The sequence below is a fragment of the Haemaphysalis longicornis genome, unplaced genomic scaffold (genome assembly GCF_048455015.1).
Source record: "Haemaphysalis longicornis isolate Haplotype H1 unplaced genomic scaffold, Haemaphysalis longicornis Haplotype H1 scaffold_2, whole genome shotgun sequence".
Taxonomy (NCBI): domain Eukaryota; kingdom Metazoa; phylum Arthropoda; class Arachnida; order Ixodida; family Ixodidae; genus Haemaphysalis; species Haemaphysalis longicornis.
The window spans coordinates 102,410,014-102,436,668 of record NW_027526295.1 but is presented as its reverse complement, the minus strand read 5'-3'; the positions used below and the strand labels follow the sequence as shown (position 1 = coordinate 102,436,668).

Below are 26,655 nucleotides of genomic sequence, written 5' to 3'. Positions count from 1 at the left end.
GGTACCAGCTATTAGAGTTCAATCAAGGGATACACATCCAAGGTTCAACACACAGCTGCACTCATCTTTAGTAAAGTTACAGTATTGTTAGAGTCCTTCGACAGCAACTACTATAATTGCATTTCCCTCCTTAGTTTGCCGCCTCAAATAATATGCCACTTCAGAGACAAGTCCCCAGCTGATATCGGAACCTAGCGTAGGGGAATAAAGCCCTTTCATCACTGTTCCACAGACAATAGACCTCACGACAGAACCTAGGCTATGATCAATCTTATCAGGATTGTGCGATGTACTCGAAACCAAATATAGCAGCCGAAAGAGTACAGATGTAATCCTTCAAAGATACCCCTCTCCCCAGCCTTATCACGAATCAGCAGACATTTGTGCTGAAAGTCGGTAAAAGTGAGACAGGAATGGCACTTATTTCCAACAATACGACAGGCAGAAAAAAAAAAAACTAGTGTTATGCAATAACCAATTGCAGAGGATGTTGGAACTGGCATCAAGCGGACAGCTGCACCTCGTAATCAGTTTGTAACATGAGCGGAAATGTTGCTGCCCTGATTAAACATGTAGTACATGATGCCACCCAGTGCAGCTGCACCTGATTCAGCACATGGATAGCACTGGTCAGTGACATCCCACTAACTTGGAAAAAATGCAAGAAATGTTGCAGGCATGTGCGAAGAAATGAAACGCAAGCTTTTGTTTGCAAGTTCATCTGATACGAGAACAAATAGGCTTGGCTTAGGTCATTGACGCTGAACTGCCTGCTCTGCTGCTTATGTTTATGTTGATGCAGCTTTGTCATGCATAGATGCAATTTTTCTTAGCTTGCATAGATGCACTTTTTCTTAGCATTGATTCTTATGTTCATTTTTTTCTCATTCACATGGTCATTGGACTTGTTCAGAGACTAGTACATAGTGCTTATCCCTAACTGGACACATTGTGGCACGATAGCAATAACTAAGATGTAAAAAACTGTTCCTTTAAATTCTCTGAAGCGATTTCTCATGGAACTAAACAACAGTGAAAAGAGGCCAGTTCATCCACTTACGGTACCTGGCTAAGTGTCTCATTCAGCTCGCACTAGCGGAATTCTAATGCTGAAACCCCCAAATAAGAAGGCAACCGCAACATCACATAGTATGTCTTTCTCCTTTTGTAGAGAGAAAAAGTTTAGCGTGCAAGTGCACAAAAGATAACTATTTTTATACTGCCGAAGGCACAGTTTAAGAGGTGGCGAGTCCAGAATTCCCATTATAACATGCAGCCTTTATCTTGTACCATGACGTGAAACAGAGGAAGTCCCACAACTCCCTCGACACTGTGAACTATAAACTTAGTACGATAACATGCACTCATATTGTCCGCTGTTTTTACCACATTAATGTTCCAACTGCACGAAGAATTGTGCACTGATTTGTCAAAATAGCTTTTCATTTTAGTTTACGTAGTACTTTTTCTTTCCTATCCACAAACAAACTGTGAAAATGGCAGTGTTATTTGATGAAGTTTTGTGGCGGAACAAAAGAAGACCGGAAAAAGAAACTGCGCGGATGCCAAAGCGCCTCTCATGAGTCGTGAGTGCGGAAGAATCGATGTCCAGCTGAACGCTGTGGGGATGACGAGGCCCAGAACGGGTATGCCAGCACTGTGCAAAGAGCCTTGCCTCCCTAGTGACTGCTGCACGGCTGGGTGCGGCAAGTGCCCACCCACATTGCGCCGCCAACAGCAACAATTTCACAACCAATAGGAGAGTTTAGTGCCACCCCTGGCATTTTCACTCAATGGGTCATTTCATGCTTCCACACTAAAAGGCGAGGGAGGCTCTTGACTAGCTGGACGCAACACAGGAAGTGACTAAGATAAGGATGGCGTCAGCCCGATACCCCCCCAACCCCTATCCCTGTGTTCAGCTGAAAACTAGACTGCAGACCCAAACGCAACACAACCGAAACCTTACTTACAGCTACGGCAGCAACGATTGAGGAAAGACTGTTTGTGCAGTGCACGTAAGTCTCACAGGAATTTTGCTGGCTGTTGGTTGTTTCGGCATTCCACACACACTTTCGTCAACCTTTTCTCAGTGTTTACTCTCATTAGACAACACCGAGTTACGACACCACATGCATTTCAGTATACAGCTGTAATGGGGCAGGTAGAAGAGTGCCTGAGGAGAGAATCACTACAGAAAAGGATTAGAAGTATGATCAGAAAAGGAAAGAAGTATGATACAGAAATAAACATGGCTTTGAGCGAATGGGTGCTTCTGGGGAGATCTCACGCAAAACAGGATCTGAAGGGAAACCCAAAACACGGCCTGACATGAAAAAATTCTGAGGCTACCATAAAGCTTCCACCATAACAAACTCGGCACCTTTGTTATTCTGAAGCACCCAAAGAACATGGGCGAAGCCGACACTTTTTTGGAGCCCATCTCAAACAGGCACAGTTGCCAAAGCAACACATGACGCAGGTTGTTTCGGGATGGATCAAACAAAAATGAGTTTTCGGGATGGCAAAAAAAGAAAGAGACGTTGTTTTGAACAAAATGAAGGCCCCAGAACAAACAAGTCTGAAAAGGAGGCTTGAAGAAGCACAACCCTACGCTCTGTCGACGTTGATCAGGCCGGTCTGCCTGCCCGGCTGACATCATTAGGCAGCTGCTGCTGTCATTGGCTGCTTACTACCCACGCTGAAATAGGAAGGTCGCACCAAACGCTTACCAGGGCTTGCATTCAGCCCTAAGCAGGCCGTTTCCCTAAGCAGGCAGTTTGGTGGCTTCATTAACTCATTCTCCGTATCACTGAGGGCTTCTGCCAAAATGCCCACACACTAGGAAGCTTGGAAATCGGGGTCATCAAGCGTCCGAAACTGTCATTAAGGACAGGGCGTGGGCAGGGGGGGGGGGGGGGGGATAAACGGCTATAGAAGAAAATAATGAAGCAAGCAGGAAACGATGTGGGAGGGGTCGAGTCGAGGAAATGAGAAAGGCCGCCCGGAAAAAGCTCCCAAACTTATAATCATGTGAGAAAACAAGAACATTATAAAAAAAAATTAAACGCAATGCACAAGGCCCAAAAGCTGCTGCACGGGTCGGATAAAATGTGCACCATTACATTATTGTTCATACGAATTTGTACACATCTACAGCTACTTGCAAACATTTGTAAGATGTACTGTTGAAGAAAGATGCAACAACAAGTCGGGCACTGCAACGGTAAGCTGACATAGCAGATTTGGTTCCACTCTGGCACAGATGACTGTCACTGGCTCTGAAGTAAAATTGTCCTCACTAATCAGTAACTATTTTCCAAATCTGAGCCAATCGAATGCGTGCAAAGGTGTCCACCCTTCCTCGAAATGTTTTTAAGTGGTTTGCACATTGCGTAGATAAATGCCAGAGGGCTGATGGAAAAGGCTGGCCATGCTCAAACAGGGCGAGTTGGTAAATGTTCATGCTTATTTATTAGACAGCCCGAAAGGGACCCAGCAACGTGAAAGCATCATACGTTTTGATATTTTCTTCTATACTTGTTCGCCACTTTGCACACTTACAGCAGAAATTCGAGATACTGGCTAGCGAGATCCAATCACACAAGTGAGCGAAAATTCATCCTCAGCCCCACGAAAAGTTACCCTACTCAGTCACTCCGCAGTCCCACAACATCAAAAGGTACCAGCAGGAGACTGCTGTTATAAGCACACGTGTAGGGGCACAGCATTTCTCTGCACACGTGAATGAACTCGATGCATTATGTAGGCAGATTTCAAAGGAAAGCGAAGTATTAATCAAGTTGTTTCTTGAGACTGGGACGCAATCTGAAGGAAGCATAGGGTGGTGACTCCCTTGGGCATGGTACAAAACCATTGCACTGGGAACAGCGACAGAACTTTCGTATCATGGTTCAAAAAGGACAAAGGCAACGTAAGTTGCTCAAAGCTACATAATTACAATGTTCCACCTATTCTCCTTACTGTGCTTCCAATAGGATTTAAAAGTACCCCGTGTAAAGTGCCAGCGAGCGGCCGTGCTTTTCTTTAAACTATTAGCCTTTCGCTGTCGTTACGTAACAACTAAGGCTAACTCGAAAAGCCATAGAGCACAACAGTGCTGGAAAATAAACAAAGGGAAAATGAAACAAATTTTGCCCCGCCCACAGTGCCCCGTCGCACTACTGCCTTCCAGCTACCGATTTGAAAATTGCCTTTCGCCACAGTTCTCTATATTCCCATGGTATCTCTATATAGTTCTCTATATTCCCAAGTTCTGAGCCCCATGTCGAGGTTTGTAGCCTAGTGCACCATGGCATACCTTGCAATGAGGGACGCCCCATAAAGTTCTAGGTGTGACTGTGGTGGCAATGGTTGCTACACCTTCGTACACTCAAGTGAAGAAACACCCAGCTAATGCTCCATTTCAATTGTTCTGAGTTAGATTCCCCCTTTCACGCTGTGGCCCTTTTTGGCATCCCACTACTGTTCAGAACCTTGTTACTTTAGGGTAGTAGCGGTGGCACGACGTGGATGCAGGATGTTGTTGGATGATTTTGTGCTCTCTTGAAAGGTACGTTTTTGCAGTTATTTCGTTTTTCCATTTTGTGCCAAAAACAAAAAGGCTACCATATATTGAACAGCCAGAAAACTAGCTGGCCTGTTACTGAAACCCTTTCGGGGAGAAAAATGCCATGTTTCTTGCAAAACGCAGGGCTCAGTTGTATCTCAATGCTTACAAACCACCAAATCTCACCACTCTTTAAAGAAAAAAATGTTCGAGGATGCCTAAGCATTTCTCACAAATTGTGAATGCAAAAGCAGCAATGTCCAATTGAACTCCACTGAGTGCTTTTTGAAGTGAGTATGTTGATGCCGCAACCAACGGAAACTGGTGAATCAGCTGTGAGCCTCCGACGGCGATGTCACTGGCCGATCCCCGAGTGGGTATGTTGTCGTGCCTATATTTGGCTTTAACGTGAGCTTACCTTAACGTTTCGCCTAACGACATGCCAAACAATGCCAAAGTCATTGTATGTCGATCTGCGTGTCGTGGTTGTTGACGTTATAGAAGTCGAAGTCCAACGCATGCCCCAGACCCTGTAAGGCCAGTCCCAGAGTTGAACTCGTATGGTATGATGCGTGCTCGACTGGTATTCTGGAGGGCTGGGTTTGGTTCCTTACAAACTCAAATTTACCTCCGTTTCTTTTTGACTCGTTCAATTTTGCTTTTATCCGCTTTGCACCTTCAACCATTTTACAAGTTTCACTGCTCCAGACACCAACCCTAGGCTATAAGCCTCATCATAATTGAGGGCCCTTGATCAAGTTTTTATAACACGCAGAGTTCTAAATGTGGGCCAAAATCGTTTATGCAGAGGTATTCTAGCACCTTGTTTCATTATAAATATAACTATCGAGGCCCGTAATCTGACAACTTGGGCCCCTGCTGCGTCGCACGAGTTCAGATCCTGTCGTTATTGCGGCGTCGCCAATCTCAGGGGTGGTAACGTAAGTAACCCTTAGTGTGGTGTTATGCGTCTCTACTAGCAACTTCTGTATGAAGAGTTCACATCGCACACCGGTGTGTGCGTGCGTGTGTGTGTGTGTGTGTGTGTGTGTGTGTGGGCCGAGCTCCCATAAAAGTCTATGATTAATAAAGCCCGTTATTCCGAACGCGAGTAGGTTCCGCCGTGGATTATTTGAACTACGCGACACCATGCTACCAGATTGGGACCTGGCCCACGGCTAAAGAAACACACAAGCTGCCTACATACGAGGCTGCGTCGCCTCTGGAAAGGAGAGAAAAATGGAGAGAGAGAAGTTCAATCGAGTAAAACCAATATAAGAACCTTTTAAATGTTTAAGCCGAGCTTTGTCCGTACGTCACACAAAAAAAAAACCTCGAAGCTCCAAGATAAAAATGTGGTAAGGGAGGTACCAAGAATTGAACCTAGGACCTTTACACCATAAAACCGGCAACATTAACCACTGGGCCACATTAAAGATCCGACGGGTACGGGGTTAGCAGCGGCGGGTAACAATAACATGTGCAGCCAATTGAAAAAAAAAAAAAAAAAATGCTTCCCGTGGTCAGAATCAAACCTGGACCCTCACATTATGAAACTGGCGTCTGCCCGACTGAGCCATCAACACATTCCGGGCGCACAGAATTTCCTTTGGGTTCGTAGCTCGGGCGTTGACTGTCGACTTGGCTGCGGGTTCTAGTGCACACTAACGCAGTCCGCTTTGGGGGAGATGTGAAAGTCTGCGGATGAAACGATCTGGGCCTGCCAGTCACGGAAGACTCCCAGCTACAAGTTCGGAGATCCACGTGAGGTGCCACAGCCGGGTCTTCGACGAAGGGAGAGGGGCCGCCAGCCCTGGCTGTTTCACCAGTCGTGCACCACTAGTGCAAGCTGTGGTAATTTTTTGGAAGAAGTTTCTTTCCAGACTAAATCGGTGTGGAGACGAGTTTAGGGTGTGGGGAGTGCCGATAGCTGGCATCATTTCTGAGGTTGGACGCAATGAACATGTCGCTGCCACTGACCACGAGGACGGGGTATGAAGCGCCAGTGCGGCCATCACTCGGAAGTAATGGCTCGATATATTGCCGCCCGTTTCCTTTCCAGTTTTGGAGTATACGTGAAAACAAGGCCTTCCGCTACACTCACCCATTAAAAAAAAGAAAAAGGAATGCTAGCTTCCGCATTTAAGGAAAGGATAAAAGGCAGCCGTCTGTCAGGGACTTTTTCAAGCAATTAATTTCTGATGTGCTCTAGTGCTCTTCAATCGCGTTGTATGGCTTTTGTTCTTTCCTTTTGTTAGTTCAAACTTTAATTAATTGGAACTGATGTGGCATCCCCTTGCAGTTCAAATTAACCAACTTTCACCGTACATATATTCATCATTTTGTCTAACAGAGAGTTTTCCCAGTTTGTGCCCATTCCTTGCCTGTTCTCCTTCCCTTACGCACCTTCAGTTGCAGTGCACGGTTTGCCAGGTGGCGACTTAGATGCCACAGTTGCTGACATGACAATGACGGCAAAATAGTTGTAGCGTCAACTGTCACTGCATCTATACTGGGCTTATAAAAGCCAATCGCGGCCAAGTGGTAGTACCTAGACACTGTAGAGCACAGTATTCTTGGTCAACGAATGTCAAGGTCCTGTCAAAGACTTTTAAAAACCCCCAATAAAGCAAAATTGCTGGCTTGTTGCAACTTCTTGGCTACACTGCCATTAAACTACACCACAAAACAAACAAGCATGGACAAAGACCAGGTACCAACACAAATTCACAAGCCCTTGTGATGTCACCTAGCCCCTGTTCTGGTCCCGCTGTAGTTTAATCCCAGTACGTTTTACCAGGGCAACTACACAGAATTGTCGCTGGTCGCCGAAACTGATAACTTGGAAGTAGCACACGTAAAGTGGCACAAAAGAAAGCACCCCAGACACCACTGTGCCAGGAAGAGGTTTCTATATGCACATTTCTGTGCAACAGTGCGGCAAGGAGCAGTCGGTTCGTCGCCCCAACCCTCGACCTCCCAAGTCTCAAGTATATTCACTGACTCTTCCGACCGCCAAATGGAGCTAATGTTCACTGATTGCACATAGCTGATAATGTTGAGAAATTTCACTAAAAGATGAAGCAGAAAAATGCCCCTGTGGTTTATATAGGGAATGGTGATGCTCTATTACACCTTTGAGTGGGCCAGGAAGGGTAAATAGAAATGCACCGTCACCAGAAAGTTTAAACTTCGTTTTGGGGTTTTACACGCCGTAAGCTGTACTTGGGCTATGAGGCGTGCTGTAGCAGAGGGCTTTTGATTAATTTAGGCCGTCTAGGGATCTTTAATGAGCACCGAAACATCAACACATACGCGTTTTCTTTTTTTACTTCCATCAAAAAAATGGCTGCCACAGCCGGGATCGAACTTGTGTCCCTATGCTCAGAAGTACGTCTTAGCTACTACGGTGGATGCACTGTTGAACGTGACTTTGCAGTGACACCCAAAAGGTGCTGCTTACACCCTGTGCAAAATAGTACGGTTACGCTATCTATCCAAACGTATGAACATCACCACAGAAGCAGCCTGCTATGTATGCTGAAGGCAGCATGGTTTCTGATCTACTCAGATGTCTGTTCCTGGATTACTTCAAGAAATGGGCAGGGGCAGATGCAGGTACCCACTTTGGAGGGAGAGGGGGGGGGGCAAACAATCAAAATGTTACTTGTTCTCAGTTGCACACCAAGTGCTTTTTAATCAGCATATTGCTGACAATCATGTGACCAGTCTAAAAGAAAAATTAGCAGTGGCTTAGCTCGGCTATGCCAGGATATACGTTCAGCTAACGTTAAACTGGTTATTCTTAGCCTTAGCTGGTTATCCTTAGCCATGACTATCATGCTTACTGCTGCTTCAATGACACACACACAGTATACGCATTATGTGACACATGTATATTCATCAAGCAGCTCTGGCGCAGCGTCACCCATCACCCCAGAGCTAAGCTGGTTCCACAGGAGAACGCTGGTGTTGCTGCGACGCACGAGCCATCGGTTTCACACCCGGCCACCGCTCGCATGATCATAAAGTGGACTGGGACACCAAGTGCGGAACGGAGGTCGGCAAAGACGCTGGGCGCCTGGGGTGTGTGAGAGACGCCGGGCAGCGAGCAACGTTCTGTGCGCCGTGTGACGTCACTTCTCCGCGCGCATGCGCAGCACGGCTCTCCAGGAACCACGCGAAACTGCTCGACCTCTGCCAGTGCAGCTCACGCTACAAAAGGCTTTCACCTCGCTGCTGCAGGGGAAAAATTGGCTGGGGAGGGGGGAAAGCGTTTAGCACGCTCCCACTAAGGCGGCAGTTGTGTTAGCCACTATCACACCTAACAAAAAGTTAGAAGTGAAGGGGGGTGCCTGGCTCGCCACGGACAGCGACGGTCCTTGCCGCTGTCTAAAGAATTATGTATGCCAAAAATTCCGTGTCGAAGGGTCTGGAAGGGAGGGTGGATTCGTTAGTGGCTTTGGTGGTAGCGATTTCCCAATCCCCCCCTCGGATCCACCACTGGCAATGGGGCTTACTAGGTGCCTGTGTGTCAAAACAGCAGGGCCACAATTACCCGAGACTTCGACAGCTCTACCACAAAAGCTCAAAAGGAGGAGACGACCAGAGACCAATACTTTCCTGCAGCTTCAAGTTTCTTACCCTGCTGTGCTGCTATCACTCAATTCTTTTCAAAGGAAAGTTTATCAGGCAGCTCTGAAAGTCATAAACCGTTTCCAGTTATACAGGTGTAATGCTACGGAGCTACCATTACAAGCCAGGCAGCCCGTCCTAACAAACAAGCCTTTTGTGCTGCTGCGTGCAAGCAACCAGTTTGCAATTCTGGAGTTTCCGATGGAACCAGCAACCCTACAATACCACACCCCTTTCAATACCATGCACTTCCAATTACATCAAGCAGTAACTCTTTGTTTTTACGTAGTCAAGCCCCACCAACTGGACTATGAGGCAGGCCATAGTGGAGGCCTCCGGAATAACTTAGACCACCTGGGGATCTTCAACAGGCACTGAAATCTCGACACAGGGGCAGTTCTGCTTTTCGCATCCACCTATAAAATGCAGCAGCCGCGGCAAGGAATGGGACCCACATCCTTGGGCTCCGCAGGACAATGCCGGCCAAGCAACAGCTAATGCCTTGTGATAAATACATGACATTCTTTGCAAGTAAACGGTTCAAGTTGGCAATGTTGTAAGTTTGGAGTGTGCGCACACAGCTGCTGACATTTTGTAACCCAAAACATTTCTCAAGATGTGCTCAAGCTAATGCAACCTGCCGTCTATGGCAGAATTAGACTCGATCTCGCGACCTTCTACATACGGACAGCTTCTTCTACCCCAATACTACGTTACTAAACGCCTTTTCCTTGAAATTTGATAACGTTGTAACTCCCAGAACGAAGAGCAACGGCGCACTTCAGCCTGACGCAACATCCAGTCACCATGAACGGCAAAATTACAAGAAAGATACTTACTACCAGCTGAAAAAGCGTACAGTATCCTCCGGGGAAAGCTGCACGCCTGCCGAGTTGTGTGTTATAAAATCGTGAAGGGTAAGGCACGGCAGCAAGCCAGCGATCGCATTGGAAGACCAGTCGGACGACACAGGTACAATGAAATGCCTTCGAAAGCAAGTCTCACATTTTAAATCCCTCGAACCGGATTTCCGTCGGAGAGTCGACAACCTCAGCAGGCTATTTCGGCTTGTCAGCACAGCTGTTAGCGGCCGACACGATACGTTTCATTTGAAGAAATTAACGTTTAGAAAACATAAAAAATCGGTATCTAAGACTATCTGATGACTGCTTGATCGTTACTTCCGACCAGCGCATTCATTTCAAGAGAAAGCAAGCCTGAAATTCAAGAATGACGTGTGCTTGTAGATAGCTATCGTGCAAAAAGGTCACGGTGCTGTTGCAGAGGTGCAGTTAAGCGGTATTTTAATGTTACGGGTTAAATGCCAGATCACTGAAGAATATCGCTGCCAAATGTCTTCCCGTCGAGGCATTCTCCACGGTCGATTAAAAGTGTGCCAGTACACGAGGAGGCAGTCCAAAACACAACCCCGCGTACTTCCCTCCAAGGCAGTTGGCAAGGCGTGCTTACCGATTAAATAGACCAACTGCCGAGATCTGAGGCTGTGGGCTGGTTGGCCACGTTCGTCTTGTATACCTCCAACTAATCAATTGGAAAAATTCTACGCTAACTTAATTAAACTTAGTGATATATACAACATCGACGCATACCGAAGCCGCCGGCATCACAACGAAACTTGCATGCGTGTCGCCATGACACACTGCGGCTTGTTACCTAATGTGCTGTTTTGACCCCTGTTGCACCTTAAAAATCACTTTAAAGTCTATAAAAACGTTTAATTAAATGTTATCGTTCCCCGATAAAGTGCATACAGCAATATAGTCGTTTTTAAATGCGTCCGGCCAATCCCCGATTGACAGGAGGCCTCACGTGACCCAGGGCAAACCCGGAGCGTCCTGCGGACGAGAGTACACGGATCACGCCACACGCACCCGCGCGTACGAGGGCGGCCGGTAGCGGGTGTGATTGTCAGTGATTCACAGTCTGCGCTTGCATGCGGGTGCGGTGTGACCGACTTTCCTGATATCTGCACTCCCTTGGACACTGTCAGTGGACATCAACGCTGCACAGAGCCAGAAACGGTAGGCGACACCATCCGTCTCCGTGAGACTTCCCGTGTGTTGTGAGCGTGCGTGATTTCTCATTCATCCCCCCATTCATTTTTGGCCCGGGCTCGTCATCAATTTTTAGTTGATCGAGTGTTACGATGTATATTGAAGCCACCGAGCTGATTAGTAGCGCGGAAATTGCGACAAAAGCTTCGTGCTGGGACGTCTGGTACGTCCCTTGCAAACAACGAAACGGCGGTCCGAGCTGTGCAAGAAAGACGACAGCGTTTGCCAACTCGCGACGATCCAGGCTTCGCCCGAGGTGAATACACGCCGAGGCTGCCGCATCGTCCAGTTTGTTTGATTGCGTTTGTGCAATTTTAACGGAGTTGCGTCGCAGATGGGCGCTGTTTTGGGGCACTTCGAGCCGTGCCCGCTATTGCGCTGCTGGCCGTGCTTCGATCCGTTTTCTTTTCGGCGGTGTCAGAGGGGGGTGTGCGCCGCCAAAACAGATGACGTCACGGCATGGGGTGATCCGACCGAAAGTTGTCGTCATCAAAACCGTTCCCCAACGCGGCGGGCCACGCGCGCGCGCTTCGGCGGCTGTAGGGCGGGTCCGTGGTTGAGGCCCTGCGACGCTCTGGGGTTGGGCACTTCACCTCACTGCCCAGCGGCTGGCTGATTCGAAGCGGACAGAATTAGGCACTCATTCTCTGCGAGGGTGTGTGGAGGTCCCTATTTACGTCCCCTCGCCTTGTGGTTTTCATCCGGCGAGCCGCTTTCGAGCAGTGTTTTGATGCTAAATTGCCGGGTCGAGCCTCGCGGCGTAGTGCCAAATTCTCCAAGCAGCCGATGTGCATAGCCAACCCTCCTGTGCGGATCTTCTGGCACTAGTCCCTGCTGGTACGGAGGACTTCCCCATTGTTCGTCCTTGGATTTCCGGATAGAAGCCGACCAGTTAACTGTACCCGCATTTTCAAATTGTTACGATGGCCGCTCTTGTGAACCCAGCAGTCGTGGTGATCACCAGCACAGCAAGTTATGCTTAGCGAACATTTCAAAAGTTGACGAAGACGCCGTTTGTTGTGCTGCAGTGGCGCGTTCCTAAACCGATTGGCCGGGCGTTTCTGCTATTCCACGCCCGCTAAACCTGTATATTCCGTCTCATGTGAATTTCTCTGCATCTGTGGCCTTAGCACGCTGCGTAGTGGGGGAGCCGTCGACGCCGTTTTTCGAATCCCCAGTTTTTGCGATGGGTTAACGGTATTGGCGTTCGGCGGCGCCCTCGCAGCCGCACATGCGGTCGACGCGTCGTTTTCAAAGGCCGGCGTCTTTGGCGCCGCGTTGCGCTATCTTCCCACGTGGCGTGTCTCCGATATCGCCACGCGCGCGTCTCCCGTAGCGTGACGCGCGTTTGTTTGTTCATCTGATGCAATCCTGCCGTCATTCGCGCTATTCAGAGTGCCTGACGCAGGAGTCGTTTACACGCGTTTGCCCCAGTTTTTCTCGGTGTAGCGACATTCGGCGCGGTTTTCTTTTTTTCTTTTTGTCCGCGATCGGGGCAGTGTACTGACGACTGGTTGGTAATATTGTAGATTGAGTGTTTATATTTTAAAGATCCTCAGGTATGCGAAATTAATCCGAAGCCCACCGCTACGGCACGCCTCATATCTCAGTTGGCGTGATTAAATCTGAATCTAAAAATCGTAGTTTGCAAAAACTGAAAATCGGAAGTGCGGGCAAGACTTAGCGTTCTTCCTTATGGTGGCGTGTCCCGTTAGGCTCCGAGCCTTTTTTTTTTTTTTTTTTTCCCGTCTTTCGCGTGGCGTTTGAGCGCACGGTATTTCTTATTCTCCGTTTCCGCTGTCTGCCACGGAAGCGCGGTTCGCCGCAGACAAACCACTTCTCCTTGGCGCTGCCGAGGTCATTGCGCTGTGCAGTCTGGCAGCGGCATAGTAGGTCGGCACTTCCCGCACCTCTTGCGACAGTTCATACGCCCGCAGCGAGTTTGCGCAGCCGGGCAGGTTGACCTGGTCGCCCCGGCGAGACGCGAGCATTCCGTCGACGGCGTGGCTCATATGCGTGACGGCCGCCTTGCTGGCGTCGTATTTTTAGGCGTGTAGTACTTGCGCGAAGTCAACTCGGCTTCGAATGTGGGCGCGTGCGTGTGGACATTTGCAAACGCGGGAGCTAAAAATATTCCACGTGCAGCGTCAAGTAGCCGAAAGCTCTTATCAGAAGCTGTACCTTGTCTGTCTGACCGTCCTAAATTCGATTTGAAGTCTTCCTGATTGATGCCCGGTGACGTGGTTGTAAAAAAAAAAAAAAAAAAACTCAGATTGCCCAGCTGTCAAACACGTGCTTCTCAAGCAACGCGAGAGCGTGTTCGCGTTCTCATACTCGCATCTTACTAGCACCAAATCTCGTTGCCATAGAATACAAATCAGCGTTAAAGTGAACATGAAACGTTCTTTGCTATCGAGTGGTGGCGGCGGACGAAGCCTCAGCCGGCGGGCGTTTGACATAGTTCGTGAGGCAAAGTGGAAAACGCATTGCAATGCAAATTTACCGATGCAGTTGACGCCACGTTTTCGTTTATTGTGACATGCGTCGCAAAAACAGTACCAAGTTTCATTGTCCTAATCAAGCTTGTTGACGTGGTAACCCGCAGTCGCTGAACTACCGGTATTTTCAGTGTTGCGTCCGTGCGTGCGCAACGGCTGCGTTCGCCCTGAGGTCACACCTGTCCTCCGCGGCAATTCTGCTTCCTCATTCCGTGTGGGCTTTCCGATCAGTCACTGTAAGGCCAGGTGTTAACTCGTGGAACGATAACATTCGTATCGTCATGCGTTGACTGTACCGTCCTGCTCTGAACAACACCGTTTGTCCCGTTCGAGAAAATATCGTTTACAATCGCTCAGAATGCTTCGCCTGTGAGCAGCTAATGCCGCCGGCCGGAAACGTTCCGCTCCACTAGTTTTGCGTTCCACTCCGAGTGGTTTATTTCGCTTTTTTTTTTTTTTTTTTCATTGCGTAAGCGCGTTTGCCATATTTCCCGTGGGTGAAAAAAAAAAGGCAGTGGAGTGGGTATTTCATTTTGTTTTCATGGGGCAACTTTATTGAACTTGTGGCGAGAACAATACTAAATATATAACGGTTTAAAATTATCAAAGGCCTCCCCTTGAATCAGGTTGGTGTTTGACTACGATTCATATTTCCTCTCCGCTGTATTGGACCTTTTTTTTCTGCACCAATGCTCAATCGCGTTTTGCTGACGTTCGTGGCATGTCTCACCCGCCGCGGTGGCTCTGTGGCTAAGTCGTTGCGCTGCTGAGCACGAGGTCGCGGCGGCCGCTTTTCTGATGGAGGCGAAAAGCAAAAACGCCCGTGTGTACGATATTTCGGCGCTCGTTAAAGATCCCCAGGTGGTCAGAATTAATCCTGAGTCCTGCACTACGGCGCGCCTCATCGCCTGCGTAGCATTGGCGCGTAAAACCCTACAATCAATCAGTCGAGGCATGTTTTCCCCCTCAACGGTAAAGCCACGTTGCTTCGGGAAAGCGAACTTTCCCGCCATTTCGGGCCTGGTGGTATCCCATTGCTCGATTGTTTCCCCCACCTTTTTCGCAGCATGCGTGGCGAGTATTTGCTCTCAGGTCATTAACCTCAAGCAACCAATTGGGGCATCAAATATCAACGCGCTCCGTTTAGTGTTGTCGCGGAAAAGTTTCTTTATCCATCGTTCTCCTGCTCCTTACAGGGTCTTTACACTCCGTCTACCTCAAAGGTGGTGACGTCTATGGCGTTTAACGAAGCATTCGCATGTCTAGCGCGCACTCAACGCCATGTTAAAGTTGGCACATTAACGACATCGGCTTGCCGCACCAAGGTCGTAAACTTGTATCGTTTGGCAGTGTCTCAAGCGCGGCCGGTCGTTGCGCAACCTCTCGGACGTGTTGGGTTTTCTTGGTTCGGGGGTGAGCCTTCTTTTGGGATAATTGCGCACCTTGACTAGTCGCCGTCCTTCTGGCGTGCCTCCCGGTCAAAGGGTGCGAGCTCACCCGATCCTCCGTTACGCCGTTGACGTCACCCCTGACGTCTGTACGAAAGCCCCAGGTGTGTGGCCGTTCTATTTGCACCGTTCGTAGAACTCGCCGCCGGCCGAGTTCTGCTCCGGCCCGTCTCTTTTCTTCCCGCCTCGGGATGGCGAGATAAAATCGTTGCTCACGGATCACTGCCAAGATGAGTGGTTGGGCCCTCTTTTTCTTTTTCCAATACTGTCTTGGGGGTTTATTCGCCGCGTGGTGAGATGGCTATTGAAGCGGCAGAGTTCTGCTCGCCCCTACGCGTCTCGAACGGTAAAAACCGGTGAAAAAAAAAACCCAGTGGCATAACTGTAATTACCCCCCCCCCCCCCCACACACACACACACACGCTACAGCAGCAACAAAAAAAAAACTGTCGACGCATCCCCCCCCCCCCCCCCAACTTTTGCGCGGGAGTCGTCCCTATCGAACGACTCAGAGCACCAATAACGTGTTTCCCAGCGGGTTTTTAACGATACCGATCGGTGCGCGGGTTGTCTATAGCCGCGCGCAGGAATCCAATCGATTACTAAGCTGATTGCGGGCAGTCTATTAGCGTGTGAATGTACCGTAACGAGAACGGCCATGAGATTCTGAGCGTTCATGGACGCAGTTTACGTCGGCCAATAAACTCGGCAGTAACGTTAGCGCAACTGCAGTGGCTTAGGGCTGCAGTTTTCAAATGGGGTTCGCGGACCCCACCCAGGGTGTCCGAGAGAGCATTTGAGGGGTCCGCAAAGCCTCTTCCCCCCTTCCCCTGCCATTTTTTTCTCGATTTTCGCCAGCACTTGCTTGCCATTTGAAAAAAAAAAAAAAGGTGGCTTCACCACATTACATGTGCTAGTTTCTCCGCGTAGCACATATTTTACCATCTGCTTTTTGCACAACACGCCAGCTATGAGAAGAAAAGAAGACACGGAAAAAGCAGCATATAGGTGTTTAGAACTATTTTAGATCCAAGAGCAGAAGATTGTTTAACATTACAACGCGCATCGTCATTAACGTCCAGCAGGGAGGGCAAGCATTGGATAAGTGTGTGGGCAGCGTGTAGCTGCAAGCTCAAATTTTTCGACGTTATGACAACGATCGACACGTGCTCCATCGTGGGGTCCCCGATAACTTTCGCAAGCCCGAAAGGGTTCCCCGGGGCAGTCTTGGCTGAGAACCACTGGCTTAAGGGTATGCATCATTTCTGCGCCGATATGATGTCCATCCACAACGTGAGGCTATTCTACTTTGTGGGTTTGTCCTGAAGCAAAACGCTAAAGGTCACCTCTGCCAGATAGAACTATCGCGAAAAGTGTGCTGCATTCATTCTTATTCTGCCTGGCGGTGCGGTTTTTCAAGGCGACCTATCCGCAGTCACGTACGGCATGTCTGCCGCGTCTGGAGGTCGCCCTTTGGAGCCTGTTGGCGTCCGTTCGCGACGCGTGCGTGGCATTAGTCGTATACTGTCCACGGCGCTGTGCCGTTTCAGGCGTCCTTTCTGTCGTGTGCGCGCGCGTGTCGCACCAACCGGACGGTACGGCGTGCGGCTACACGTTTTCCCGGGCCTGCCGTGCCATTGCAGCTTTGCCACTTTTATGGCCCATTTCAATGGCGTAACCGAAGGTGTCGGAATACCCCCATTAATTTCCTGAGCACCGCAGCCGCTTCCTTTCAGCCTCTTTAATTTCGCCCATTCTAATTACACACTTCATCAAGTTTCTACAATATAAAAAACGAAAATAAAACTGCGTTGTTTAGGCTCAAGCTGTATTCTTTTTTTATATTTTGTAGAGGTGGCGTTAACTTATTTCTGGCTACGCCACTCGTCCGTTTGTTTTGGCGCGTAACCACTGGCTGCCTTTCTAGCAATGTCCCGCTTGCGGGTCGCCTTTTCCTTTTATTTCCCGGCCTAATGTAAACAGCAGTATAAAGGAGGTTCACGTGTGCGCTACGTACGCTGTAGCGTGCTAGAGATCTCCGGCTAGGTCGGCTGTAGTCACAGGGGGAGAAGCCTACCTCGGGGTCATTTGAGTACAAGGCGAAACCGCTTTGTAAATGGGATCAAGGACGGCGGATGGGTCGTAGCTAGCTCGGTAAGCGAACGCAAGGTTGGCGAGACGCAGCGGACCATAGGCAGACCGGCCTGCCAGCCGTCTGGGGCACCAACGCTGCGTGCGTGCAGGTTGCTTTGTGCCGTTTTCTCACGCCTCTTTCCTCCAGTTCATCTCGTTCCGACGAGCGCAGGCGTCATCGGAAAGAGCCGTCCACCTTTTCGCGTCGTGCGTGAATGCGGAACTGTCTTCTCCGGCGGGTATTGCATGCACGCCCGACACTCGGTCGCATCCGCCGCGACGCCGCGGCTTCCTGGCCCGGGGTCGTCTGTCTTCCCCCAGCCCCTTCCACTGCCGCGACGTATTTTACCTTACCTGCGAACGTGTCGCCGTTGGCCTGGCCACGCGGTGTTGCGGCCGTGACCCCCGTAAAAAAAATCCCCATTCTTTCCGAGGATTTTAGCTAGTTTTTATTTTGTATTGCCCCTGCGGGGTCACGACCTCTGTAACAGCCCATAACGCTGCGGTGCCCTTCTTTACCTGGGTGCAGTTGTGCGTAGCACGTGATTAGCCGACACGCGCCCCACTTTTTCCGGCGGTTTTCGACGGCCTTCCATAAAAGCTCAGCATTGTCCGTGATCCCACCTTGCTCGGCGATATTTCTGTATGAGCGTTGTATGAAAGCTCTGGAATTGTCGGCTCATGCCGTGTAATGTCCGCAAGGCTTCCACGCTGAGAGCTCGACAGGCACACTTTTTAGGTGTTCTTCCACACTCGCTTGTGATGTGTATGTTAACCGGAGGAGTCTGTCCAGTTTTAGGTGTGTAATATTGGAACCGGTGAACTTCATCCCTGTCCGGCAACCTCTATTTGCTGCATCGGCATTCCGTTGGTCGTCCGGGGGGGATTTTTCTTCTCACTTCGCGGGTGGGTCGTGTTGATGCAATACGTACTCCGGTTCAGCCGCGGTTGATCGTTTGGCAAGTCGTTCCGCGCAGGACCTTTAATAATAGTGGGTGGTTTCCAGATCGTCGACCAGTTGACTGCGTGTCGCTGCATTTAGCGCGAGAAACGCGCGGGCCTATATCGGTGGTGGTCGTCTCGGCCACGTGGATAGAGGGACGACCACCGCGTGTTCGCAGGATAAAGTGCTGCCGGCATTTCTTGCTCAAGGGAATGTGTTCTTCTGTAGCCAACTGCAGGACATAGGCATGCACCGGGACCACCGTGCATGTAACGTCGCCCGCGCTCGCCAATGTCTGTCGCACTCTTCAGGGCGGCTGGAAGCCTGTCGCGTGTATTTCACACCAGCAACGTGGCCGCCTGCGAGCGACCGACTCCGTATAAGTGATAACTCCCTTCTTACGTAGTCGCATTGTTCGTTTTCTGTCCTCGTCCAGCCGAGCTCCTCTTGGTCGACCGCGGCGGCGCCAAGTCTGCTGTTCCTGCGAGCAGCCGAGTGCGCTTCGTTAACTCCCGTGGCGACTAGTTTCGGGAACCTGTTCGTAACGAGCCGCAGATGATACGGGGCGGCGAGCATCGCCTTGCCGGAAGGCAGAGCGGGCAAGTGCGGTAACAGCACTCCGGCGGCGTCTTTTCCGGGTCGCCGTAATGGAGGAGGGGCTTGACCCCCGCCGCCCAAAGCACCCCCTCACTTTCGCCCACCGCCGCTTCTCTGCACGTGTGGCGGCGCATTCCAAGCGCCCCCCTGCAGCATCTCGTGTCCGTGGGCGGCTCTTTTGCGTACGGCGACGCTTTTCGCTCTACTTGTAGCCGCCGAGGAATCTAGAAACTACGGAACGTCCCGTGCGCGAATGTGCGCCCTGTCGCAGTTGCCTTGATTGGTCTCGTGGAAATCGCTCAGTTAATGAACATGCCACGCACGACACCTGCGCGTACCTTTGGAAACCGGAACCTCCGGTTTCACGGCGTGGCCGCCCGCGTCCTTTTCCAACGAATCATTCGTTCGGCTGTTCTGCAGCTGCTGTTCCGAGTTTCGATGGCGAGCGCCGCTATCTTTCCTCGCCCCGTCAACGTGGCCACCTCAGAACAGTTTTGATTTCGCAATAACTGTGCACTCCTGAGCGGCTGCCAGCCAGGCGAACCCTTTTCCCACTCCATGGGTAACCGCAGGCTTTCGGGCCCGAGCGCCCGTCGCGCCAAGCCAGCGTCGTCGACGTTTGCGGCAGTGGCGGCGAAATTTGGAGCACGTGGGACAAGGGGGAATGGGTGACTTTCTCTTCCTGTTTCGAGGAAAGAACTGCGGGGTGTTATTGATGATGGCGCGGCTGTGTGCGCAACACGGCGTCGGTATGCATGCATGCTAGAAAGCTCCCAACGGTTGCCTAATTCCTCCAGGGGTGCTTTCCTCGCTGCTATTATTCGCCCGTTTTCCGGGGTTGTTCGAACTGAATACGGCGCTCAAAATCCGGACACGTCACCGAATAAGCGTCTGTTTTAACGTAAATGCTCGTTCGCTGACGTGTTCAGAGTTTCTGTACCGCGTTCGCAAGGAACAACAGGCAGCAGACTGATCGCTTGTCACATCGGCCACACCGGCGACTGTACAGCTCGGGCGTCGTTGAAGGAACAAAAAGGCGCGCTACTGTGTATACGACACGTGACGCATATTGCAGGCATATTTTTTCCCGTTGCGCCAGTGTCCTGCACGCTCTTGCGGCCATTCTTTTCCGCCTCGTATCGCTTGCTTCTTTTCCCTCGTTTCCTTCCTCCGTGCTGTCTTCGATGCTTTTGTTCGCGTCGCCGCCGTCTCCGTTCCTAATCGTTGGGTTTGTGCGGGTTAATTTCGCTCGTCTTCGGTTCGCGCACGTGCTTGCGTTCGGTTTTTGTCCGGCAGCTTTTCCACTTCCTCTTTTCTTTCCATCGGTGGCTGTCCGTCCACCGATCTTTTTCTCATTCTGCTTCGGTTCGCGGCTCGTCGGCGACCTTGGCTATTTGCATCCATCCTCCTTTCCCCGTGTCTCTTTCTGGCTGCGCTAAACGCGGCCGATTATTGCGCACCATCGGCGATGTAACTCTTCCAAGTGCAAGTTATTTCCTCCTCTTGCGCTGTCGTCCGTTCGTCCAAGACTGCCCTTGTCGTCCCTCGAGTCCTCACCGTGTCTGCGTGACGCGTCGCTACCGCGCCCTTCCTTGTCTGTCCGCATCCTGGTTTTCAAAAGAATCGCCTTGCAGTTTTGTACGTCTCGGCCTCGCCACTCACTTCGAGCTATGCATTTCTAACCTCTTTATCTCTTTATGCCTGCGTTTCTGTGGCGCCATCGTATATAGTCGATCGCTGTGCTGTTCACTTTCCGCGCTTGTCTGCTCCTTCCTGTACGTTCTTTTGTTCAGTTCTCGAATCCTAAACTTCTTGGTGGCCATTGTGACGGGACTTTCTTTTAACCCTAACCCGTCTCTCGCTAACCCGCAGCGGCGTAACAATGCTCTCGCGAGGCGTGTTTTTTCCCACAGGTGCCAGCTGCAGTGTTTCAGCCTTGACGGTGGCGGAAAACTGCTTCACGCCGCCTTTATACACGTCGTTTGCCCTGCGTTAAACAATTTTTTCTCCCCCACACTTTTTTCCCCCGGTATGTTAGCGTCGCATAGCGCACCTGTTGTTCGCAGTGTCCACCTTTTCGCGGCTGCCACCAACCGCCGCTATGAATCGTGGCGTGCTCTAGTTTAGCGCTCTTCTTTCCGCGCTAAGCTGGCAGCCAGTAATAGACAACTGCACGCTCCCGAACAGACGTCACTGCGCCGCTCTATGCGCTTTTGGCACATGCGTGCCGCTGCGAAGTCTCTCTGGCTGTAGCTTATTTAGTGGCTCCATGCACAACAACCAACGGGGGCGCCTTCGGAATTCAAGGGGAAGACTGCAGAGCCCAAGGTCGCGGGTTCGATTCCCGGCCGCGGCGGCCGTTTTTACGATTCAGCTGAAAAGCGAAAACGCCCGTGTGTTCGAGATTTCGGCCACGCTAACGATCCCCATGTGGGCAAAATTAATCCGGAGCCCTCCTCTACAGCGCGCATCAGCGACTGCGTTGCGTCGCCGCGTTAAACCCCACAATCAATCAATCGAAGAGGGAAAGAACGTTAGCATTCTAAAAACTTGCTACGGTAGGTGAACATTTGGGCTGGGTTGGGTGGCAACCATTTCCTACGACTGCTGATGTGTATAACAAAGTGCCAGTCTGTTGCAGCGCCATGATTTCGTTTATTTTGGTGAAAAACCGCTAAAAGGCCCTCAGTCTTGTGACCACAACTTTGCCTTTCTTCGCCAGGGGAAAGAACAGTTTCTCGCCGTACCACTTTGTCTGCGGTGTTCTACGCAGCTCCAATTGGCGCGTTAATTCATCGCCACCTGGCCATATCGTGCGCCGCAGTGTTCCGGGTTTGAATAAATCGAGCGCGTCATACAAGCGTACCCTGGTAGCGCGTTCCACCATTGTCGACGACTGCTCCCACGTGTTGTTTACGAGGCTCCATCGAAGAGCGCCGCCAAGCCCGTGAGGGGAAAATGTACCCGCTCCCACCCAGTCAATGAGATTCTAAAAGGGGAAACGCATCTGTTACTCGCGCAGACATCAGCGCAGGCTCAAAGCTAACGTGGAACGATTATTCAGCCCTGTCGGGGACAGGGCGGAAGCCGGTGCAACTTTCTGATAGTTGGCAGTTGACGAAAAAGCTTTCCGGTCCGGGGTTCGAGCCCGCGACCACCGCCTTTTCCTGGGCAGCGGCTCTACCAGCGAAGCTATCATCAGCTGTAGGCGTTTTGTAGTGCGAGAATTCAGTAATCCTGGCCTCAAAGCTTGCCACATGCTGTTGGTATACTTGGCACGAACAGCATCTAACCCAAGGACCTAGCTCCAATTCCCTGCAACAGTGAACAATCCTAAAAGGCGCACAGACGCCGCCGTGAAAGGTATGAACCACGGTAGTCCCTACGTCACATCGGAGGGAATAGAACGCCCCAATCACCATCAACACCATCGAAGCGGCAGAGGTGTGAAGAGTCTGAGCCGCCACTAGCGAGTATCCACACCGACAGCGAAAGTGTGCGTGTTTTGCTCTAGAACAGTGCCTAATACATAATTCAGGCTCTGGAGCGGTGCCTGCACTGCTCCAGAGCCTGAAAAGAACGGTGCAGTAGGCCACACTGACTTGGCAGGCAGAGTTCCTGCTCAAATCGTACGCTGACCACCCCCTCCCCCAAACAAATGCGAACAGGCGACCATTCGGCAAGCACACTAAGGCGTACCCCATACGAGAGGTCTTGCCTCACGTGCCACGTGTGCGACCGACCTCTTGACCAGAAGGATCTTGTGTTGTGGCGTTGTGGCAGTGACCTGTCCCAACGGAGGAGTTGCTGGAGGCTCATCCTTGAAGCTGCCCGCTTGTTTCCGGACCAGCATGGACCGTGGTTGACTTCTCAATGAGGTCACCCGGCAGCTTCCTGGAGTGGTCATTCGGCGGGACGCGCTGCGCCGTCCCGTGCCTCTCGAGCTAATCCGCCTGTAGTGATGCCAGCGCCGATGTACGTCGGGGCGATGACCTTCCTCCCTTCTCCTGGCTTTGTTGCCCCCCCCCCCCCCCATCCGTCGGCGGAGTGGCAGCCCTTTGAAACGGCCTTGCCGGCGACCTTCGGCGTTTGGGAAGGCTTTCGTTGCCTCCCGACCTTCGGGGGCGGCGGACAGGGGGGAGCGGGGGTCAAAACCCTAATTGGCACGTGTGTTGCTGTGCGGGGGCGGCGTTGCTTGCGACCGCGCGCAATTTTGATGAGTTTGTCGAGAGCTGCGACTGCGAGCGGTCGCACCAAGGCTCGCTCCCATGGCGGTGTCTGGGCGCCAGAACCCTCGCACCTTTCCAGCCAACCGTGTGGCGGTTTGGCGCCTTTTCGGCCTCCGGGCCCCCGTCAGGGATCGTGCCGCGATACCCTCCTCGTGGGTGCGGCGCATATTAATTTGTAACCCAGTTCGCTCATTGTCTTATGTTATGCTTCATCGTCCGTTGTAAATACGTGTAAATAGACTTCTTCATCCTCATCTACCTCCTGCGTCAGTGTCATCGGCTACTCTCACCCATCCCCGACGACACCACCCGCCTCCACAATGAACCAAACTTTGCTCCGCCGTCTTCTCTCCTCTGTGCATCGCTGAGAGCCCGTGCGTAGTCCCCGAGTGGGCGCCGATGCTGCGCGGTCAACGCCATGGGAGGCGCGCAGGAAACGCGTGATGCGCTGGTGCCGAACGGAAGCGCGCCCCGGCCTTGTTCGGTAGTCCGAGGCGCACCAACGCGCGGTTGCGCCGCCGCTGCGCTCCCGGCCCGACCCCGCTTGTACAACAGCGGATGTCGCGGCACGACGAGTAATGTTCCTCCCCCTCGCAGGCGCCCCCTCCACTACGCGCTCACCTTCCGAGCTCGGTTAGGGACCGCGGGACAGGGCGAAAGTGTTTCGGCTCTCCTATTTAGTGACACTAGGCTCTCCCTTCTCGCATTGGCGCCCTCGTTCGGGATCGAGCGGTGCAGCCGCAGATTCACGACTGCTCGACGTCGCTGTGCGTCGCATGTGTGCAATCGAAACGACGAAACTATGCAGTCAGTCGCCGCGGCGAGGGGGTTTCACCGTTCCGTATCGAAAACGTATGCCGTAGAGCCAAAGGCGTGGTCAACCCACTGCGCCCATTTACGCCAGTGACAAGGCCGGCCGTTGGGGGTCGATCGGCTGCCCTGCTCATCGCTTGCTCAGTTCTCCGGGAGTTCTCATCTCTCTCGTCTGCCTCGAATTCCGCGAGCAGCTGTCATTTCCGCGTCGCACCTTTGCGCCTCTCCTGCCCTCCCCCGACGGATCTCGGTTTGCACGTCTCTTCTGTCAGGCGCTCCGTCTCCCTCCCCCGTGTGGCCGAGTTTATCGTCCCAGTGCCGACGGCGGGGCGATTGGTGTTTTGGCGCCGCGTCCTTTCAGGGAGGTGGCTGGAGAGGGACTTTGTCGCGTTGTGCCGCGTGACGAGTGGCCTGACTCTGTCGCGAGCCCCTCCGCGGCCGGCTATTTTTGTTTTTGCCCGCCTGCAGTGCCAGCTCTCGCGCGCCGTCCGATTGTAGCCGCTCGCGTTTTCGCGTGGAGGAAAGATTGCCCTTGGTCCGCCGGTTCGTCGATGCGTGGCCCGCGGTGGCGTGATGGACGCTCGCGCCATGCTCACGCGCCATTGCCGCCCTGGTACCGGCATTATTTTACCGCCGGCCGTTTTTAATCCGCAAGCCAATGTGCGGGCACAGCTGCGTTGGAAATAATTGGAATTACTGGGGGCGTTTGCAGGCGTCGCGTTGCCCCTGGTAGCGGGGCGCAAACGGATCGCGCGCGTCAGGAACTCCGCAGCGAATTTGCGGTTGGTGGCTGCGTAAAGCAGGACAGGCAGGACAGGCAGTCATTTTTCTTTTTTTGCGTGTGTGCGGGGTTTCGTTTGTGAACTTGCGGAATCGTTTGGACGTTTTAAACTAAGCAGCGGCAGAAGTGTTGAACTTTATTTTCGCGGCGATGTGCCGTCCAGGGATCGTCCTCGCAGGCCGCGATCTCATTGGTCGGCGTGTTGTAGCGCACTGTTTATCGAGCTCGAGTTTACGTTCTCAATGCGGGCGGACTATGAAAGCGCCGGTGGTTTCTAAACTACCGCGCGCAGTCTTGCGTTATCGGTCGTCGCATGTGTCCGATGGACCCCCGTCTCACGCCGATGTCTGTCGACCCTTGCACTCGAAGGCGACAGGCGCGTAGAGCGTCCGGCGCGTGTAGCGGCCCTGTATCGCCGGGTCTTTGTCTGAGGCCATTGGCGAGCAACGTTCGATGGGCATGGCTTTGCCAGACCTTGATTACTACTCCTGAAAGCCCGGCTGGAGATTCGGCACGCGTGTTTGCGCGACATACCGAGACCATTCTTTACCCGTGAAGGGTAGCCTCGCCTTTAAACATTAGATGGATTTTGTGAGACTGCTGGAATAATATCATCGCCACGTGCAGCGCAGGTGATGCCATGATGCGAGCTCGAAGCATCGCAACGTACACATTTCGTTCTGCTAAGCGGAGCCTTGTCGTCCGACTTATTGGACCAGAGCTATATATAGCAACGGTCAGTCGTACTACGTCTGCGAAAATGTGCGAAGGTGATGCTTACCTACCGTTAAAGCAGTGCAGGAATTGCTTTCAACAGCTGTGGATGTTGCAGGAGGTTGACGGGAAACAATGCTTTATCTTGTACGTGTTCTACAGGTATAACGTGGTCTAGTTTGAATATGCTACCTGCAGACGGGAAGCCTCCTGAAGCGGGCCCCGCTTGGCCGAGCTTCGCTTCTTGCGTGGTCTTTGCCCTGCCAGATCCTACTTCTGAGATTCTCTCCTTGGGCTCACAAGCTTACTCTGCCCTGCCCAGCGAATATCCTACCTGCTTCTCGGGGTGCCCGGCCGGCACCGCAAAATAGGCCGGCTGCACCGGGCAAGTCTAAACGGCGCTCGAAAACCAACGCCGTCCTGACCCAGTGGCCGCTTGTATAGAGACCTTTGCAGAAAGCAGTGTAGATGCTTGGTGCTCGGGACGAGCTAACCCGCTGCATACCATACGGGCCTGTCCCCGGAATCCAGCACACATTAGAGACCACGGCCATAAAGACTCAAAAGCAATGGGAGGCCACGTTGCTCAGCTCTCTACTCGGAGGCTTGGCGCAGCTTCGCCCAGCTGGTCGCCGTCGGACGGGGAAGGAACACAGCGGAATTTCGATCATCATCGAAAACAGCGCTGGCACGCTGCTCGGAAGGGTGGCGCTACGGGGCCGGCAGTGGCCAGCAGGGCGGTCGTAGATGGCGGCAGCAGCACTGCTTGTTGAGCACAACCGCGCGCTGCCGATCGAACGACGACGTCCCCCGTCTCTGGTGCTGCCTGCTGCGGGTCCCTGGTCTCCGGGGGGAGGAGTCCGCTGGCCGTTCGTGCACGTCCGCGTTTGGGTCAAGCAGGGCCGCGGCCATGAAGCCGTGGATGTGGTGGATCCGGACGGCTTTCGCCTGGATGACGGCCTGGGCGCTGGCCACCGCGGCGGCCTTCTGCAAAGGGTTCGTGCCGCCTCTTCTTCGCTGCGGCTGGACGCGGTCGCGGCCTCCGCCAGCGTGTACTTTGGCAGGTAGCTATAGTGCACGTGGCGCCTTTGCACTTCACCCCCTGCACCGCGCTCTCGCGGTTGTTACAGTACACGTCCTCGTGTATACAGTCATTGGCCGACCTTATTCAAGCCCTGGCGCGATGCTAGCCGAGCAGTCCGGTGCCTGAGATGAATGA

The 26,655-nt window shown here is 52.0% G+C and overlaps 2 protein-coding genes across 9 annotated transcripts in view; one reads left to right on the top strand and one right to left on the bottom strand.

Annotated features, from left to right (window-relative positions):
* Nucleotides 1-10,933, bottom strand: part of Uggt (UDP-glucose-glycoprotein glucosyltransferase) — a 166,290-nt gene extending 155,357 nt beyond the window's left edge. For 2 of the 4 annotated variants that reach the window (XM_077698077.1, XM_077698079.1), the window contains exon 1: nt 10,676-10,933. The gene's annotated coding sequence lies outside the window, so the exon portion shown is untranslated. The remainder of the gene's footprint in view (nt 1-10,675) is intronic. The other 2 variants (XM_077698080.1, XM_077698078.1) reach the window with 1 other exon arrangement.
* Nucleotides 10,934-11,080: 147 nt separating this feature from the next.
* Nucleotides 11,081-26,655, top strand: part of Acsl (Acyl-CoA synthetase long-chain) — a 35,027-nt gene continuing 19,452 nt past the window's right edge. For 2 of the 5 annotated variants that reach the window (XM_077698083.1, XM_077698081.1), the window contains exon 1: nt 11,358-11,536. In XM_077698083.1, the coding sequence (XP_077554209.1) occupies nt 11,373-11,536 (164 nt within the window). In that variant the 5' untranslated portion in view covers nt 11,358-11,372. Of the gene's footprint in view, nt 11,295-11,357; nt 11,537-26,331; nt 26,433-26,655 lie in introns of those variants that run through there. The other 3 variants (XM_077698085.1, XM_077698086.1, XM_077698084.1) reach the window with 3 other exon arrangements.